This window comes from Cervus elaphus, chromosome 33 (assembly GCF_910594005.1).
Source record: "Cervus elaphus chromosome 33, mCerEla1.1, whole genome shotgun sequence".
Lineage (NCBI taxonomy): Eukaryota > Metazoa > Chordata > Mammalia > Artiodactyla > Cervidae > Cervus > Cervus elaphus.
The window spans coordinates 57678779-57698335 of record NC_057847.1 but is presented as its reverse complement, the minus strand read 5'-3'; the positions used below and the strand labels follow the sequence as shown (position 1 = coordinate 57698335).

The 19557-nt window shown below is 35.9% G+C and overlaps 1 protein-coding gene across 1 annotated transcript in view; it reads right to left on the bottom strand.

Annotated features, from left to right (window-relative positions):
• The window catches only part of LRP1B (LDL receptor related protein 1B), a 2070284-nt gene that overhangs the window by 652053 nt on the left and 1398674 nt on the right, over positions 1-19557 (bottom strand). Inside the window, exon 32 of the mRNA XM_043894665.1 lies at positions 8344-8493. Within this exon, the coding sequence (XP_043750600.1) occupies positions 8344-8493 (150 nt within the window). The remainder of the gene's footprint in view (positions 1-8343; positions 8494-19557) is intronic.

Sequence of the window (19557 nt, the reverse complement as noted above, 5' to 3'; positions counted from 1 at the left end):
TGCAAGCATTTAATCTGACAGCCTTGATTTCCCATGGCAAACTATCCACACACTGGGAATTTTCACAGCACCTATTATGATGACTTTGATTTTTAAGTGAACTTCTGGAAACTATGAACAGATGTCCTTAAGGGCTACATTTAGTAAAGTCTTTCAAGGGTTCCCTAAAGGGCAAATGATTATTTTGTTAACATTGCTTTAAAATAAAAGTGTTCATAACCAAATTGAGAGACGCTAACATTTTATGCACTACAGGACTGTTTGTTTCTGCTAAGAGAGTGAAAATTCACTCTCCTCACTGAAGAGGACCCTTTTTCTCCTCCCTGATCGATCCTAACAGTTGCCAAATTCAATGTCCTTCTAATATTTACATATTAAGCTTATTCCTGCAAATTGCTACTTGAAACAGATCAATAATATGTTTCAACTGTAGTTGGTAGCACTGAAAACTTCAACAGAGAGGATTTAAGTATCCACAGAAAATGTGTAGCTTTATTTACTTATTTATTTTGCCTTTACTGTTATTCAGTTTCTTTTACTATAAAGATAAGTTTGCCAATTTATTCAAGTGATGCTAAGAATCAGATGGTTGTTGAAGATAGTTACTTAGGTATTTATAAAAAGTAGAAGCCTATTTTAAAACAAGTAATTTAAGCAATCCTAGGTTGTAAACATCCACCAAATTCTCAACTAAAAGTCAAACTGAATAATTTTGCCCAGCTTCTAAAAGATTAATATGAATTGTGATTTAACATAACTTTACACATTAATTTTATTTTTAGCCACAATTTTTATTGCTTCTGCTGTATACTTCAACTTAGATAATGGCTTATTTTAAACAATTTCCTGCACCCTGGGTTAATCTGTTGGTGATAAAATCATACACACTTTAAAAATTTTGTAGATCATATGGTCAAAACTCATATTTTTTCAGAATAGAAAATTAAGAATAGAATTCAGTAGTTGTCCCATATCCACTGCTGGTTAGTGAATACTAGGAACAGGAACCTAAAGTACATTTCTTTAATTGACAAAGTAACTTTAATGATCTCGAAGGGCCTCCCAAGTGATGCTAGTGGTAAACAACCGACCTGCCAATGCAGGAAACATAAGAGAGGGGGGTTCAATCCCTGGGAAGATCCCCTGGAGGAGGAAATGGCAACCCACTCCACTATTCTTGCCTGGAGAATCCCAATGGACAAACTATAGTCGATAGGGTCGCAAAGAATCAGACACGACTAACACGACTTAGAACGCACACAAGTGAAAGTGAAAGTCACGCCGCTGCGTCCAACTCTTTGAGACCCCACGGACTATACACAAGATAACATTTAATTCTGAAAGTCTATGATTTAGAGTTTCCCTGGTGGTCCAGTGGTTAAGACTGCACTTCCAATGCAAGGGGCCAGAGTTGGATCCCTGGTCAGGGGATTGGATCCCACATGCTGCAACTTAGACCTGGTGCAACCAAATAAATAAACAAATATTTGAAAAAAAATTGTCTGATTTAACCACATAAAGAAGGCTACTAATATGTGTGTGTGTGTGTGTGTGTGTGCATGCACTCATGCATGCACGTGCACATGCGTGGTAAGTCACTTCAGTCATGTCCGAATCCATGTGACCCTGTGGACTGTAGCCCTCTAGACTGCTCTGTCCATGTGATTCTCCAGACAAGAATACTGGAGTGGGTTGCCATGCCCTCCTCCAAGGAGTCTTCCTGATTCGGGAATTGGATCCTCATGTCTTACATCTCCTGCACTGGCAGACAGGCTCTTTAGTAACACATACACACACACATACACACTCCTTGACATTCAAGAAGAATTTGCTGTGTTAACTTTGGAATTCCTATCTATAAATACCGTGGTAAATCCAATTTCCAAAGGTCATATTGTACCACAAAATGAAACTAAAAAAGTAGATGTATGCTTGAATCTAATGGGAATGCTATATATGCAATGGAGTAACATATGAGCTAATGAATAAAAAGCTCACTGAGTGTGCGCATGGGGTGGAAGTTTAAATTCAAACTCACACCTCTGGTAGTGTCCAGGACTCAAACTCTTGCCCAAGCAAAACTTGACAAATTACTACATGACATGTTTGAATGGACTGTATAAATAACACCTATGACTGAATAAGATGCTGACCATTAAATCCAAAAATATCAAGGATTTTCTATTCAGACATGCAAATTTTGTCAAGTTTTGTCAAGTTTGCTTGAATAATTCCTATGTCCTCACTTTTAGGGCTTCCCTGGTGGCTCAGATGGTAAAGAATCTGCCTGCAATGCAGGAGACTTGGGTTCGATTCCTGGGTTGGGAAAATCCCCTGGAGGAGGGCATGGCAACCCACTCCAATATTCTTGCCTAGAGAATCCCCATGGAGAGAGGAGCCTAAAGAGGAGCCTCTTCACAACCCTACAGTCCATGGGGCTGTAAAGAGTTGGACATGACTAAGCGACTAAGCACAGAACAGCCTCACTTCTATTTTAAATCTGTCCATTTCTCCCAGGTCTTTCCTGACTCACCCTGAAAGTATAAAATACAGCTAAGTTAGCATCCTGATAGTTCCTGAATTCCATCTTAATTTTCTCCAAATATTATTAAGCCTATTTCTGGCAGTACATTTGTTTTACTTGTGTATTTTCCTTTAAATCCATGAACTGATTTTTCTAACTTTCTCTTCAGTGTGGATACAATATATGCAGTCTGCTCTCAAACTGCATATGCTGTCAGTAAAGATGAACAGTATGTTAAATATAATCCATAAATAAGTCACTAACTCTAATTTTAATCAATAGTTTTAACCTCCTTCTCCTCATAGAGGCACTTAAGAGTGAATAGGAACTTGATTAATTTGTGGTCTCCTGCAGACACTAATGATCATGAAAATGCCAAAAACTATGAGAAAGGGGTGAATAAAAACAAACAAAAAAGTTCTATATCTGAAAACTAGCTAATCAATAGTTGAATATAACATAGCTGACTATACACTATTTGGAAACATAACCCACTTGAAAATCATGTAGAAAATGTTTTAGAGTAAACTTATATCATGAAATTGAAGTATATTTATAAAAGAAAATTCTTTTAAAAATTACTGTTAAATACTGAGAAAAATTATCTAAGAAAAATAAGAAGTAGACATAATTTTAGAGCTATTAGCTATTGTATTTGAAAGCAAAAACTATTATATTTGTTGTGTACATGTATGCTCAGTCACATCCGACTCTTTTCAATCCTATAGACTGTAGCTCACCAAGCTCCTCTGTCCATGGGATTCTCCAGGCAAGAATATTAGAGGGGGCTGTCATATCCTCCTCTAAGAGACCTTCCTGACCCAGAGATTGAAGCTGCCTCTCTTGCATCTCCTGCATTGGCAGAGGGATTCTTTACTCTTGTGCCACCTGGGAAGCCCTTTTTATTTGTTAGCTCTGACATTTAGGAAAAGACAATCAACAAAGTCATTTTTTAAAATGGGAAATAATTTGATGTTCAAAGTTCCAGGCTAGGTCAACTTATACTTGGTAACTGAAAAAGCATTTTATGAGTTTGGCTGCTTTAATAAATACTATAGATTGGGTAACTTAAATAACAGATAGAGGTAACTTAACAGATAGAGGTAACTTAAATAACGGTTCTAGAGGCTGGAAGTCCAAGATCAGGATGCCAGCACTTTCTTGTTGTATTCTCACACTGTTGAGAGAGATAATGAGTCTAGCTCTCTGGTTTCTTTGAAGGACACTAATCCTGGGAGCTCTAAAGTCATGACCTAGTTACTTCCCAAAGGCCCCTTCTTAATACCTTCATATTAGGGCTTCAACATATAAATTAGGGGGAATGCAAACATTCAGTCCAGAGCAAAAGGTAATAGAAGTCCTCATCAAACAGCCATTGTACACAACGTGTAAATCATTTCAGACTCACTGGAGAAAAAGTGAATCACAAACAACACTGCATTTGAACCATGGCCAACTTTAAAGATGTCTGACCTGGTAAATTATCAGACTCACCCACGAAGATTTGATATAATTAAATTCTTTAAAAAGATCTTTTTTCAAAACAAAGATTTTAAAACATAACATAAAAGTTGAAAACCAAATAACATCTAAAACAGTTTTTGTTGGTTCATATGGCATTCCTCCACTCTTCTTGGACATTCAGCCTAAAACCTATATTTTTATTCTTACTCATATACTTTTATAGCTCTTTACCCTGATTTTTTGTTTGTTTGTTTGTTTGCCTGTAACAGTTACCTATAATTCTGTGGGTTTTCTACCTTACTTATTGTCTGCCTTCCCTGCTTTTCTGCAACTTTGATGAAGTCAGGAGTCTTACTACCATATATAACAGTGCCTGCTATATGGTAGGCACTAATAATTATTTGTTGAAAGAATTAATGGAAATGAATATCCACTGCTATTAGGAAATAAATTCCACATCCAGAAGTTACATTTCCTTGTCAACAGTGAAGTAACTCAAATAAAAGGTTGACCTCACACTCATGTTTTTTATCTATATGTGCCTCAGGCAAAATACAAAGTCTGGTTGAATAAGACCATGAAAGATGAAAGGTTTGTAGGAAATCGTAAGTCCTGTTCATTAGAAGAGGAACCCTTTCTCCCCTGTAAATTAAATCAGCTCTATCAGGTTATTATTTTTTTTCGACAAGTCCCCTCTAACAGTACAGATGGGCACTAGCTGTCTTAATTTCATCCTCTTCACTCAACAATTCAATGTCTTCAATATAAAAGATGACAGAAAGAAGGTGTGGTACATATATACAATGGAATGTTAACTCAGCCATTTAAAAGAATGAAATAATGCCATTTGCAGCAACATGGATGGACCTAGAGATTTCATACTTAGTGACATAAGTCAGACAGAGGAAGAAAATATACCCTGATATCAATTATATGCAGAATCTGAAAAGAAATGATAAAAATTGAACTTATTTACAAAACAGACTGACAGACCTACAGAATGAACTTATGGTTACCAGGGGGAAAAGATTGGGGATAGGATAGTTAGGGAGTTTGGGACTGACAAGTATACACTGCTATATTTAAAATGGATAACCAACAATGACCTACTTATAGCATAGGGAACTCTGCACAATAGTATGTGGCAGCCTGAGTGGGAGGAGAATTTGGGGAAGAATGGATACGTGTATAATGTATGGCTGAGTCCCTCTGCTGTCCACTTGAAACTATCAAAAATTATTAATTGGCTATACTCCAATATAAAATTAAAAATTATATAAAATCTCAAAGATGTATGGGTATTACATGTTTAAATTAATGGGGAAAAAAAAAAAAGAATAATGGAACCAGAGATGGCAACTAACTGGTGTCTCTGAGTTGAATTAAGAACATAGAGGATTATTATAGTAATATTTTTGTTATTATTTGGTAGTTAGTTTTTTGGCTTATAGAGTATTATCCTTCATAATTAGCTTAAACAATATGTTGGCCTGCATGGTATTTTTTTTAATGTGATTATGGACTAACATTAAAAATTGCGATATCCAAAAAATCATGGATTTCTTGCTTCTTGTGAAAAATGAAAGATCTGGCACAACTGGTTAACCTTCCTTATGGCAACAGTTAGTGGACCTGAGAGGTGTTCTACCTCAAGTGGTCCATTAGCTCTCTCCAGTTTTATCACACTTCCTGCCATTCTCAAGTAAGTCTAGATATTGAAGCCTAGACTCAGTTGTTACTTACAACATGTTGTGCTACTGTGCTTTTATTATACTTGTTATTCATAACTTGCCTCAAATAAGTATTTGAGTCTGTGAATCTGTTCATAAATGAACGAGCTCTATGGATAGAAAAACATATGAATTAGTTATCTATTGCTGTGTAACAAGTTAACCCCAAAGCTTAGGGGTTAAAACAGTAAACATTTATTTTCTCACATGGTTTCTGTGGAACCGGAATCTGGGAGCCACTCTGTGAGTGGCTGGTGCTGGTTGGAATCTCTCCTGAGGTCGCTGTAATACATTGGCTTTGGATGTAGTCAGCTGAAATCTTGACTGTGCTAAGGGCTTCAAGAAGACTCCCTCATATGACTGTTGGCTAGAGGTCTAGTTCCTTGCTATACGAACTTCTCCAGAGGGCTGCCTGTGGGGCCTCATGACATGCCCCCTGGCTTTGCCCAGAATTAGTGACCCACGAGATAGAGGACAAGGAGGAAGGCTCATGCTTTTTATGATCTCATCTCCAAAGTCACACACCATCATATCAACCTTATTTTATTCATTAGATGTGAGCAACTAAGTCCAGCCCACACTCAACTGGAGAGGAGTTAAATTCTACCTCTTGAAAGAAGTATCAACGTATTTGGGAGACTCAGATGTAGCAGTTTTGGTCTTTGGGTCTTGCACTTGTTGACTCATCAAATAATTCCTTTCTTTTAATCTAATGCCCTACTATTTTACTTGATTTAATATTTCAAAGCTCTTTTCAGTTTATTTTGTATATACCATTCCAAGTAAACTTGGGGACCCCAAAGACTTACAAGATATAATATTTGAGATTTAAAAAACTGAAAAATGTGTCCAAAGAGATTATTAACTCAATTTTAGGAAAACCACTCCTAAATCTTAGTGAAATACAAACTTTAAGTTACTTACCATATATCACCTAAGTAGTCTGAGGAGCTGGCATATAACCAGTCACAACATATTAATAATTATTTTTTTGTTCCTGAATGTGTAACTTCAAAATTACTGTAGGCAAATTTCTTTGTAAACATTTGTAGCTTTAATCATCAGCAATACCCTGGATAGTGGTAAATTTCTTTCTTTTTTATTGCCTTTTTTATATGACTATACTATTCAGTCTCAGCAGGAAGCAGGTCATCACCCCTTATACCAGACCCCAAGAAAAAGAGTAGAGAGGCTCTGAATGAAGAAAGGGGACTCTCAACAGAAGGGCAAATTCAAAGACAAGATAGGGAAGTTCAGAGAGTAGACATTGCTCATCTGCTTCTCTTTGGTGATGTCCTTTAAGTCCTCAAATTTTGCTATATCTAGTTGATGCACTGACAATATAGATATTAATAGGTTTTTTTTAAATTCATTTTTTAACTTCCAGGGTTAATCAAATTATGGTGACAGGGGGAGGTACACATATATAACCATTCACTTGTTAAAAAAAAAAGTTAATTTACTCCAGGTTGGTTCCCATATGGCACTGATGTCATGTAAGATGCATACCACTGACCCAATATATACATAATGATTTCATCCAAGTTTTTTCTTTACTTTTTAGCAGAAAACAAAACTAGTTTTTTTCTTGCTAAAATGGACAACTGCTCCATTTATTGAGATTTTGTTCATAGCATTGAGTTCTGTAAGTTTAGTATTCATTTCCTACTCACAGCAGGGTTGGTAGCAATCATGTTAGCAGAAATAAATTTTTATAAAGCCTACATTTTTCTATAAGGTAATGATTTTTATAGTACATAAAGTATGTGATATGTATATACATTCACTGAAAGTCAATGACATCCCTTGAAATGTTATGACATATTTTTAACATGCCTCCTCTACTTATTAGGTTCCTTGGCTATATTATTTGCCAGTGGCTTGATTTCATGAAGTTTATTGGAATTCAGTTTTTGAAAACATATTGTAGATGTTAATTTGAGAATTGTTGCAGTTTATCAAACCATTTTCAGAATTTAAACTCTTCCGTTTTTACTCAGGTGATTTAAACTATGTACAAATACACAAAAATCATTTTTTTCTTCTTAATTCAGTAAAGTCAGGTAATACAAACTAATCTTACTTTCTTATTGCTTTATGAGACAATTTTAAATAAATTTCTACTCTAAAATAACAACTTGTCAGGTATAATCCTTGTGTTTTTGTGTATGTATAAAGCATTTTCATGAAAGAATAATTTAAATCATTAGTCAATGATACTGTGGCCTTGTTTCTTCAGTTATCTGTGTATATCAAGCTATCCTTTACAAGCAGATATAAGATTTTACTTTATTTTGACAAATACTCATGGCCATTGCACTTTAGAATATTATACTAGAATATGGAAAATAATTGTTAAAATAATATCAATAATAATAATAATAATAATAAGCCAAGAATCAATAACAGTGAAGTTAGTATTGCTAATAGTCTCTGAACTGGATAATCTTATAAGTTTGTTTGGTAAGGTTAAGGAAAAAAGAAAAGAAAAATTCTCTTAGAAATGTGCAACTTGAATGTGCTTCTAGTGTTAATGGAGCAGTAACTTTTTAAAGCTTTTAATAGGTCATAATTAATTAAACCCAATCAATACAAGCATCCAAGATATAGAACCATTGTACTTACCCATGATAGTTAGGGCTGTAGCTTTTGTTAATTCTTCTTTCATTGTCTCTATTACTTCTAAATTACTGCCATCCAGGTTGCATCTATTTATGGTTCCATTTCCTGAACTGATCCAATAAAGCTTGTTTTCCACATAGTCTATTGATAGACCTGTAATTAAATGATACAACTTAACCATAATGGTAGCCACTTAAACTGTAATATTCACCTAGCACTGGATTTTGAGGAAAGAATAAGTTGCAAGCTCAGATTTTTGTCTTTAAAAATATGATCTGGCTAACAGGGAGATCCACATACTGTTTTAACTATTAGTCAAAAAATACACTATTATAACACAATGGTTATCTCTGTTGATTATCACAACAATCTTGTGACTTTAAGAGGAATGATTGCTTCATTTTACAGATAAGGAAAACAATACCTAAAACAGTCAAGAAATCTATTTGAGGCCACAGTGGGTAAGTGGACATTCCAGACATTTTAAGGTTTCTAATTCTAAATTGAGTGTTTTCTTTCTTCATTATACTGCTTTGTCTCAGAAAGCTTTACTGTGTAACACTTATTTGGGATACTTATTTTATTAATGAAATTTCTGATTTTTCCTTTACTTTCAGTAAAATCTACCTTAGAAAGTTACAGATTTAAAGTGGTGGTTTCCAGTACTCTTCAAGTAAATCCAAAGATAGAATTTCAGCAACTAATAATTTCATTGAAATGTGGCAATGAATTGAGCTCATTTAGGAGCTGTCATTGAGAAATAAACCATACAGAAAAGAAGTGAACCAAGCCAACGGCTTAAGACCATTGTCCCTGAAGGGTGTGTCACTGTAAGTTCGCATAATAGTAATTTATGAACAATTCCCTACATTATAGAGGCATTCTTGGTTTTCAAAAGTCTCAGGACATGTACATTTTGGTTGCCAAGGATATACATCTAACTAATTATAGGCATGCTCAGTAGGTTCATGATCCATGCACGTTATAACATGAAGTGTGTGGCTTCATGTTGGTGTTCTGTGACTCACAACTGTTAATACTTGTGAAAGAAGCATATATGGGCACAAAGCAGGCATACAATAAATAATCTGTTTCTGGGACCTCCCTCACAGAATGAAGTGAACAAATGACACAAAAAAATCCCTTCTCTATTAAAACAAAACAAAACAAAAAACCTAAGATAAAAAAAGGAAAAAAGAGGAAAGGAAGAAAATGGAAGAAAAAAGGGAAGATGGAATAAAGAAGGAAAACAAACAGAGAGAATCACTGAGTTCAATTGCCTGGAAAAAGTGATAACATAACCTAATACTCTCAACCACAGTTAGTGAGTGGACCAGTTTTAATCAAGTAGCAACAATAAAACAAGTCTATACAACATGCAAGCTATTAACTGACTTATTGGTATGTTTTCTTGATGAAAGTCTGAAAAGTTTACCAGGAAATCACAATGTATAGAATTAGACACTGCAGGGATAAAATTTTCCAAAAAATATTTTATAAATACTGTAGGTCATTAGCTTTAATTACTATGACAGAATAACCAAAAACTACATAGTCATATTCTATGAGATAAGATTTTCATGGTGAAAGCCATACATCACTCATTTTTTTCTTTTTAATGAGAGAAAGTTTGGTTATTCTGTAAGTAGTTCCTAAGCCACCACCATATGTCTTTTCTAGTATAAATGAATCCTGCTTTAGACAGCTTAGTGTTCATAAGTGGTCTATTTTACCTTCTACTTAATTGACTATCTAAAGCATATAATTCCATCTTTAATTCAGCTGAAGCACACCTTTACAATAGATTTATTGTTCAAATATAACCCCAAAGTTTCTGATGCTGAATTTTCAACAAGAATCAAATTAACAAATTCTCTTTAGGTAAGATATCTATCACCCTAGATATTTCAAATTTAACTTTTCAATCAAGTTAAATCATCAGGGAATTACTTGCATTTTTAGATTGCTAAGGCTTTCTCTCTCTCTCTCTCTCTGAATCTCTTCTGAATTGGACTTTGGCATTTGCTCTTGGTATAAATGAAAGGTGATATAAGAAGTAGTCATAGGAAAGCCACTGTTATACTTCACAGGATATAGTGTCTGAAATAATGCATCACACTGTGACCTCTTTATATAAGGACCCATGGGAGGAATTTCTCTTAGGGCTCAGTGCCAGGAAGCTTTATGTGGAAAATATAAAATTGTAACTGATCATATTTCTGTCTTTGCATTGGCTGCAACGAAACCAAAGAGTCAGATTTGTGACCCATATCCAGCAATTGTAAAGCAACTGCATTTATACCACAAACTTCACTCCTGGCTTCAATAGACAGTTCTAATTTTCCTACACCTTGATTTTTAAAATTAACATTCCTGTCTGTCTCATCTTAGGGAATAATTTTAAGTGTCCTCAACCCCTATCAGAAAAACATCACTTTTTGCTTATTGACTATACCAAAGCCTTTGACTGTGTGGATCACAACAAAATGTGGAAAATTCTTAAAGAGATGGGATTCCCAGGCCACCTGACCTGCCTCCTGAGATATCTGTATGCAGGTCAGGAAGAAATAATTAGAAATGGACATGGAACAACAGACTGGTTCCAAATTGGGAAAGGAGTACATTAAGGCTGTATATTGTGACCCTGCTTATTTAACTTATATGCAGAGTACATCATTCCAGTTGAGCTATTTCAAATCCTGAAAGATGATGCTATGAAAGTGCTACACTCAATATGTCAGCAAAGTTGGAAAACTCAGCAGTGGCCACAGGACTGGAAAAGGTCAGTTTTCATTCCAATCCCAAAGAAATGCAATGCCAAAGAATGCTCAAACTACCACACAATTGCACTCATCTTACACACTAGTAAAGTAATGCTCAAAATTCTCCAAGCCAGGCTTCAGCAATATGTGAACTGTGAACTTCCAGATGTTCAAGCTGGTTTTAGAAAAGGCAGAGGAACCAGAGATCAAATTGCCAACATCTGATGGATCATCGAAAAAGCAAGACAGTTCCAGAAAAACATCTACTTCTGCTTTATTCACTACGCCAAAGCCTTTGACTATATGGATCACAATAAACTATGGAAAATTCTGAAAGAGATGGGAATACCAGACCACCTGACCTGCCTCTTGAGAAACCTATATGCAGGTCAGGAAACAACAGTTAGAACTGGACATGGAACAACAGACTGGTTCCAAATAGGAAAAGGAGTACACCAAGGCTGTATATTGTCACCGTGATTATTTAACTTATATGCAGAGTACATCATGAGAAATGCTGGGCTGGAAGAAGCACAAGTTGGAATCAAGATTGCCGGGAGAAATATCAATAACCTCAGATATGCAGATGACACTACCCTTATGGCAGAAAATGAAGAGGAACCAAAAAGCCTCTTGATGAAAGTGAAAGAGGAGAGTGAAAAAGTTGGCTTAAAGCTCAACATTCAGAAAACTAAGATCATGGCATCTGGTCCCATCACTTCATGAGAAATAGATGGGGAAACAGTGGAGACAGTGTCAGACTTTATTTTTTGGGCTCCAAAATCACTGCAGATGGTCATTGCAGTCATGAAATTAAAAGACACTTGCTCCTTGGAAGAAAAGCTTTGACCAACCTAGATAGCATATTAAAAAGCAGAGACATTACATTGCCAACAAAGGTCTGTCTAGTAAGGCTATGGTTTTTCCAGTGGTCATGTATGGATGTGAGAGTTAGACTGTGAAGAAAGCTGAGCACCAAAGAATTGATGCTTTTGAACTGTGGTGTTGGAGAAGACTCTTGAGAGTCCCTTGGACTGCAAGGAGATCCAACCAGTCCATCCTAAAGGAGATCAGTCCTGGGTGTTCATTGGAAGGACTGATGGTGAAGCTGAAACTCCAATACTTTGGCCACCTCATGCGAAAAGCTGACTCATTGGAAAAGACCCTGATGCTGGGAGGAATTGAGGCCAGGAGGAAAAGGGGACGACAGAGGATGAGTTGGTTGGATGGCATCACCGACTCAATGGACATGGGTTTGGGTGGACTCTGGGAGTTGGTGATGGATAGGGAGGCCTGGTGTGCTGTGATTCATGGGGTGGCAAAGAGTCGGACATGACTGAGCGACTGAACTGAACTGAACTGAGAGTACATTGTGCAAAATGTCAGGGTGGATGAAGCACAAGCTAGAATCAAGATTGCCAGGAGAAATATCAATAAACTCAGAAATACAGATGACACCACCCTTATGGAAGAAAGCAAAGAAGAACTAAAGAGCCTCTTGATGAAAGAGAAAGGAGAGTGAAAAAGTTGGCTTAAAACTCAACATTCAGAAAACTAAGATCATGGCATCTGGTCCCATTACTTCATGGTAAATAGATGGGGAAGCAATGGAAACAGTGAGACTTTATTTTGGGGAGCTCCAAAGTCAATACAGATGGTGACTGAAGCCATGAAATTAAAAGACACTTGCTCCTTGGAAGAAAAGCTATGACCAACCTAGACAGCATATTAAAAGGCAAAGACATTGCTTTACCAACAAAGTCCATCTAGTCAAAGCTATGGTTTTTCCAGTAGTCATGCATGGATGTGAGAGCTGGACTATAAAGAAAGCTGAGCACTGAAGAATTGATGCTTTTGAACTGTGGTTTTGCAGAAGACTCTTGAGAGTCACTTGGACTGCAAGGAGATCCAACCTGTTAATCCTAAAGGAAATCAGTCCTGAGTATTCATTGGAAGGACTGATGTTGAAGCTGAAACTCCAATAGTCTGGCCACTGCAAGGAACAGACTCACTGGAAAAGACCCTGATGCTGGGAAAGTTTGAAGGCAGGAGGAAAAGGGGATGACAGAGGATCCGATGGTTGGATGGTATCACCGACATGATAGACATGAGTTTGAGTAACCTCTGTGAGTTGGTAAAGGACAGGAAAGCCTGGCATGCTGCAGTCCATGGGGTAACAAACAGTTGGATATTACTGAGTGACTGAACTGAACTGAACAACCGCTTTTTGGAAAGAGACGGTACATACTGAATATGGTCAACTCTACACTAACCCACAGTATCAGGACTTTCTCAACTAGCTGAAATTCTGCAGTTTCTAGACTCAAACTTAGGTTTTGTAAAGCAGTGACACGGAGCAAGGAATTTGCAGTTTTTGGGTCAGAGTTCCCCAGCTTCTACTACTATACATCTTTGTTCCTAGATTGTGAGTGCTGAGGGGAAAGGAACTGTGTGTTTGTGAGCTTTTTGTCTTTAGCATGGAGCATGATGCCTAGAGCAGAGAAACAATTCTAAACATTGAATAAAGGTATGGGTTAATTAATTAACTCCATTTTGAAATAAGTTGTCTTCAAGGAGTTCTGCCTAGTAAAGTTGAATTATCCCCACAACAATTTATTTTAAATATACTACCTATGTCCATATATTATGAAGACACGGATGAAGGGCAGTGATTCAATAGAGCTAGTTGGTACAGCTTAGATTTTTTATATCAGTATTAAAACAAAGTAGTTTAGGATTAATCATTTAAGGTTCACAGGGAAAAAAAAGGTAAAGTTCCTATTTTAACCTGTATATGTATTCACTTAGCCACCTACATATACCTTCTCTCCTGTCAGATATATTAGTTTAACCCCTGAATGCTCTTGAGCATGTTTATTTCCAAATATATACAATAGAATTGAAATATTTAAAAAAATCCTACTATGAATTTAAGAAATTGGTGACATATGTTTTGATAGATTAGTATGTTTAGAAGTAAATATTTATAAATCTCAATATAAATATTTTTACACACAATTTTTAAATTGTGTTATTATGTTTAGGTCTTAGCAACACTGAAGAATTAATTGGTATCCTTCTATTGGAATAATTTCTGAATCAGATCTCTGTTTCAACAGATAAGTCATGAAGCAGTGAACACAGTGGTTTTGATGCAATTGAAGCTACTCAGTGCTTTTAGCATGCTAAGTCAATGGCCATGAGAAAACAGATCAAATGTGAGCATGCCTATAAAAGTGACCTGGAATGTACACAAAGAAATGTAATTATGTCTGCACTGGAAGATTCTCAGTGTGGGTGACTAAGACTAAAAAATCCTGAAAGGCCTCTAAGGTCTGTCTGAAGAATATGCCATTAGTGCATTACTAATGTACTCTGCATTAGAGTCATTTCTGCCAGAGATATTTATTTTTAAAATTATCTGGATCTGCTTATCAAACAGATAACCCAGACTCAATCATATAATAGGAATACCATTGGAAGAAATGTCATCACATAAATTGAAAAATCTTAATGATAAGGAAAAACTATCTTTTTACTTATCTTTTCTATTACTGAAAGGAGCAGAGATAATCCATCTGCTTTGATTCTAACACTCATTATTTGAAACCAAGATTTCCTTTAATTTATTATTTTGTTTGAACATTTTGATTAAAACCATCTTACTTTTCAATTTAGACAATATGGCTTGCCAAAATGATGTAATTGCCCTCATAATGGAAACATTCCATACATTGGTAAAAGAAATTAACACTATTAAAATAAATATAATTAACAATATTTTCCACATATCACTAAAAAAAAAGTCCCTTAAATTTTAAGTAAACTTAAAATTTACTTTTGTTACAACTAAGACTGAAAAGCTCATTTTTATGTGTCTCATCTCTTTTCTTTTTTATATGACTCAAAATACAGAGTATCATCAACTTAGAATTAAAACAAAAATGCAAATACATAGAAAAATTTTAAAAATTAAGGCTTTCTAGGGATAGTAATTATCTAATTTTTTCCATCACTTATCAAATTCAATTTCAAGATTTTCATCCCTGGCAGTCATTATAATTATCTGAAAAGCTACTGAAAATACTGATCCCATCCCCAGAAACTCTAATTTAATTGATTTATGTTGGTCCCAAGCATCAGTATTTTTAAGAAATTTCTCACAGTCATTTTAGAATATAAAATGTAAGGACATTTTTTAAACACAGCATAGTTTTATAATCTTTTAAATCTGAATATTTAAAAGGTTCAATGAGGCCTTTTAAATTTTGCTGGAAAGTGTATCGTGATGAGAACTTTGGAAGCATAGAAATACTAAAGATGTAGATGGGGAAAAAGACATACAGTGGATATTTCAATGTAGATGATTAACTTCAAGTCCTCTAGCCATTCATAATAAATAACACTGAAATCTTCCAAATATTTTCTTTGTAGTGTTATCTTCAGACAGTAGAACACAATCTCTTCCGCTTCTGGAACTGTGAAAGCTGTATAAACTGGCTATTGAAAACACATGAATAACGCTGAAATATTGTAAAGTTGCATCCCTTACAATACTTGCAGAATAATTATAATGTTCTAGATATTCCAAAATAGATATATTTTCAGAGTTCACCAAAACAGGCATGATTATTCCTGAGGCAGAATTTTCTCTGAAACACTGAACTTTTAACTCCAAGGGAGCAAAGTTATTCCATGGAAAAGTAGAATATGATTAAGTGCCTACTCACCATTAGGCTATCTCAAGAAATATTCTCTTCTGAAAACACTTAGATTTTTAAGTTAAAGAATAAACATCCTGAGAAAGTCCAAAGTACTCTTCATAGTCTATCGCTGGCTTCTTTCAGAAGTAAACACAAATATAAGCTGCTACCTTCTAATCACCTTGTCTGTGAGGTTCGGGTTGATCTGACTATCAACCTATCAAGCTATCTGGTTAGGTAGCTTTTACCTGGCTATACACTCACTTCACAATTGTTAGCTTGTAGTAATAAGAATAATTCCCTCATAGACTAGTGTCTGACACATAGACGTACTTAACAAATGCTAGGTTTTTGTATTTCCTTTTAAGCTAAAATCCTATTTCTAAAATTTACAACCATCTCTCTGGTAATCCCTACAATTGATTATTTTGAGATAATTTAATAATGAAAAATACTCAGATTGTAGACTTAATCTGTAATTCAGTATTTTCTCAATTATACAGGTACGTCAAAATTAGAAACTTTGTTCTATAAAAGCCAGTAAAAAATATGCTTCAGTCTGGGACAAAATATTTGCAGTCCACATATCCATCAAAAGACTAGTGTTCAGAAAAGAAATCTCACAATTCAATAGTTTAAAAAAATCAAATTAGAAAATGGGAAAAAAATGAACAGAATTATAATAGAAGATATATGAATGAAAATAAGTACTTGAAAAAATAATGTTCAGTGTCACAAGAAAATGCAAACTAAAATGACAATGTGTATCAATACAGACAAATGAATGACTACAATAAAACTAGTGACAACAGTAAATGGTGGTAAGGATGCAGGAAAAAACTATCACTGACTTATTGCTGGTAGAAATGTAAAATAGTACAGCTACTCTGGAAAACAACTGGGCAGTTTCTTATGGAATTAAGCATATTATTACCATAGGTCCCACTATTTGAACTCCTGGGAATTTATCTCAGAGAAATTAAAACAGATAGTTACCAAAAAACTTGTACATGAATGTTTATAACAGCTTTATTTATAGAAGTCATGAATCCCAGCAGAATCCTATGACCCTCCTGGTCACAAAAGCCTTTTCATGTCCCCTTCTCTGAGGGCAGGTTCAGACAGCTGTTAATCAGGGAATGGAGGGAATGTGGAGACAAGGGAGGAGCAGTCAAGAAACAATAGTGCAACCATTGGAGCAGGGTCCTGGTCCCCCTCAGGGGATATACATTAAATTTTCTTTAAGCTTTTCTGCAGAACTAAAACCTCCACCAAATGGAAGATGTCAGCTACTTGATGAAGTACCCTCCCAGAGAAGGTCACAGTTAACCATCATCACCTGATACCAGATGATATCCAGATTGAAGGAATGTAAGCCCTGGAGGCACCCTGATCCTTGTCCTCATCAGCAACCCCACCCTTCGGTTATAAGATTCCTCACCTCATTCTCCCTCATCACCCCAGGTTGAAACACATGGTTTTAAGGGCATTAGCCTGCTGTGGCCCCCTTTACCTGGCTAAGCAATAAAACTATTCTTTTCTACTTCACACAAAATTCTTATCTCCAAGATTTAATTTGGTGTCCATGTATAGAGGCCAGATTTGGTTTCAGTTAAAAACTAGAATCATCTCACTTCCTTCAACAGGAGAATGGTTAACTAAACTGTGCTATATATATACCATGGCATACTACTCAGAATTAAAAAGAAAAAGAAAAAAATCTATTGGTACATGCAAAGACTTTAATAACTCTGCAGGGATAAATGCTGAGTGGAAAAAGGCAATCCAAAAAGCTACATACTGTATGATTTCATTTACATAACACTTTAAAATGACAAAATTTTAGAAATGGAAGACAGTGTGATAAGAAAAGGGGGAAGAGAGTAAATATGGCTATAAAAGGGTATCAGGAAAGATTGTTGTGATACTGGAATTATTCACTACCCTGTTTTCCCTTTATTTTTTCCCTACTTATGCACAGAACTTGATTCAGTTTATTCAATATTTTGACTCCAGTATTAGCATAAGAAACTGTACACACGATAAAATTGTGTAGATCTGAATACACACACACACACAAATGAATGCTAATAATACATAATCTGAATAAGATTGATAGATTGTATTAAGGTCAATATCTGAGTTGTAATATTTTATTCCCCAATAGCTCAGTTGGTAAAGAAACCGCCTGCAATGCAGGAGACCCCCGTTTGATTCCTGGGTCAGGAAGATCCAATGGCGAAGGGATAGACCACACACTCCAGTATTCTTGGGCTTCCCTTGTGGCTCAGCTAGTAAAGAATCCACCTGCAGTGCCGGAGACCAGGCGTTGATCCCTGGGTTGAGAAGATTCCCTGGAGAAGGGAAGCTACCCATTCCAGTATTCTGGTTGGGAGAATTCCATGGACTACAGTCCATGGGGTCACAAAAAGTCGGACATGACTGAGTGACATTCACTTTCACTGCCATAGTTTTATATAATATTCCAGTTGGGGAAAATGAGAAGAAGTATATATGGAATACCTCTGTATTATTTTTACAACTGCATGTGAATCTAAAACTACCTCAATAAATTTTCAATTAAAAAATATTTTCAGTAAAAAGTTGAATATGTAGGGCATCAGAATACACCACTCTAAGACCATTTTAAAGATTATCTTGAGTTGAAAATAATTAATAAACAACAGACAACAAAAATAAAAGATTTCTGCCCCCCCCCCCCCCACTTTTTTTTTTTTGCTGTGCTTAGTTGCTTCAGTCAGTCCAATTCTTTGCAACCCAGTGGGCTGTAGCCCCCCAGGCTCCTCTGTTCACGGGGTTCTCCAGGCAAGAATACTAGAGGGGGTTGCTATGCCTTCCTCCAACGGATCTTCCTGACCCAGGGATCAAAACCATGTCTCTGCACTTCAGGTGGATTCTTTGCCCACTGTGCCACCTGGGAAGAGGCTTACCTCTTAATCACCAGAGAAAAGTGTAGACTCTTACCAGCCCAGAGATAGCACTGAAAGGAATTTACGAAAATGACCCTTATCTTTCCTTAGTTTTTCTCATGTAATTACCTTCTCATAGCTTACTTTCTTTAAGTCTAAAACCTTTTCCCTTTATCTTTTTATTTCTCTACAAATTTATTGTTCTTTGGTAAGATGTTATATCAAATTGCCAACACACACTGGATCATTGAAAAAGCAAGAGAGTTCCAGAAAAAAAATCTACTTTTGCTTTATTGACTATGGCAAAGCCTTTGACTGTGTGGATCACAACAAAATGTGGAAAATTCTTAAAGAGTTTGGAATCTTAGACCACCTGACCTGCCTCCTGAGACATCTGTATGCAGGTCAGGAAGCAACAGTTAGAAATGGACGTGGAACAACAGACTGGTTCCAAATCGGGAAAGGAGTATATCAAGGCTGTATATTGTCACCGTGCTTATTTAACTTATATGCAGAGTACATCATGCAAAATGCCAGGGTGGATGAAGCACAAGCTAGAATCAAGATTGCCAGGAGAAATATCAATAAACTCAGAAATACAGATGACACCACCCTTATGGAAGAAAGCAAAGAAGAACTAAAGAGCCTCTTGATGAAAGAGAAAGGAGAGTGAAAAAGTTGGCTTAAAACTCAACATTCAGAAAACTAAGATCATGGCATCTGGTCCCATTACTTCATGGCAAATAGACGGGGAAGCAATGGAAACAGTGAGACTTTATTTTTGGGGCTCCAAAATCACTACAGATGGTGACTGAAGCCATG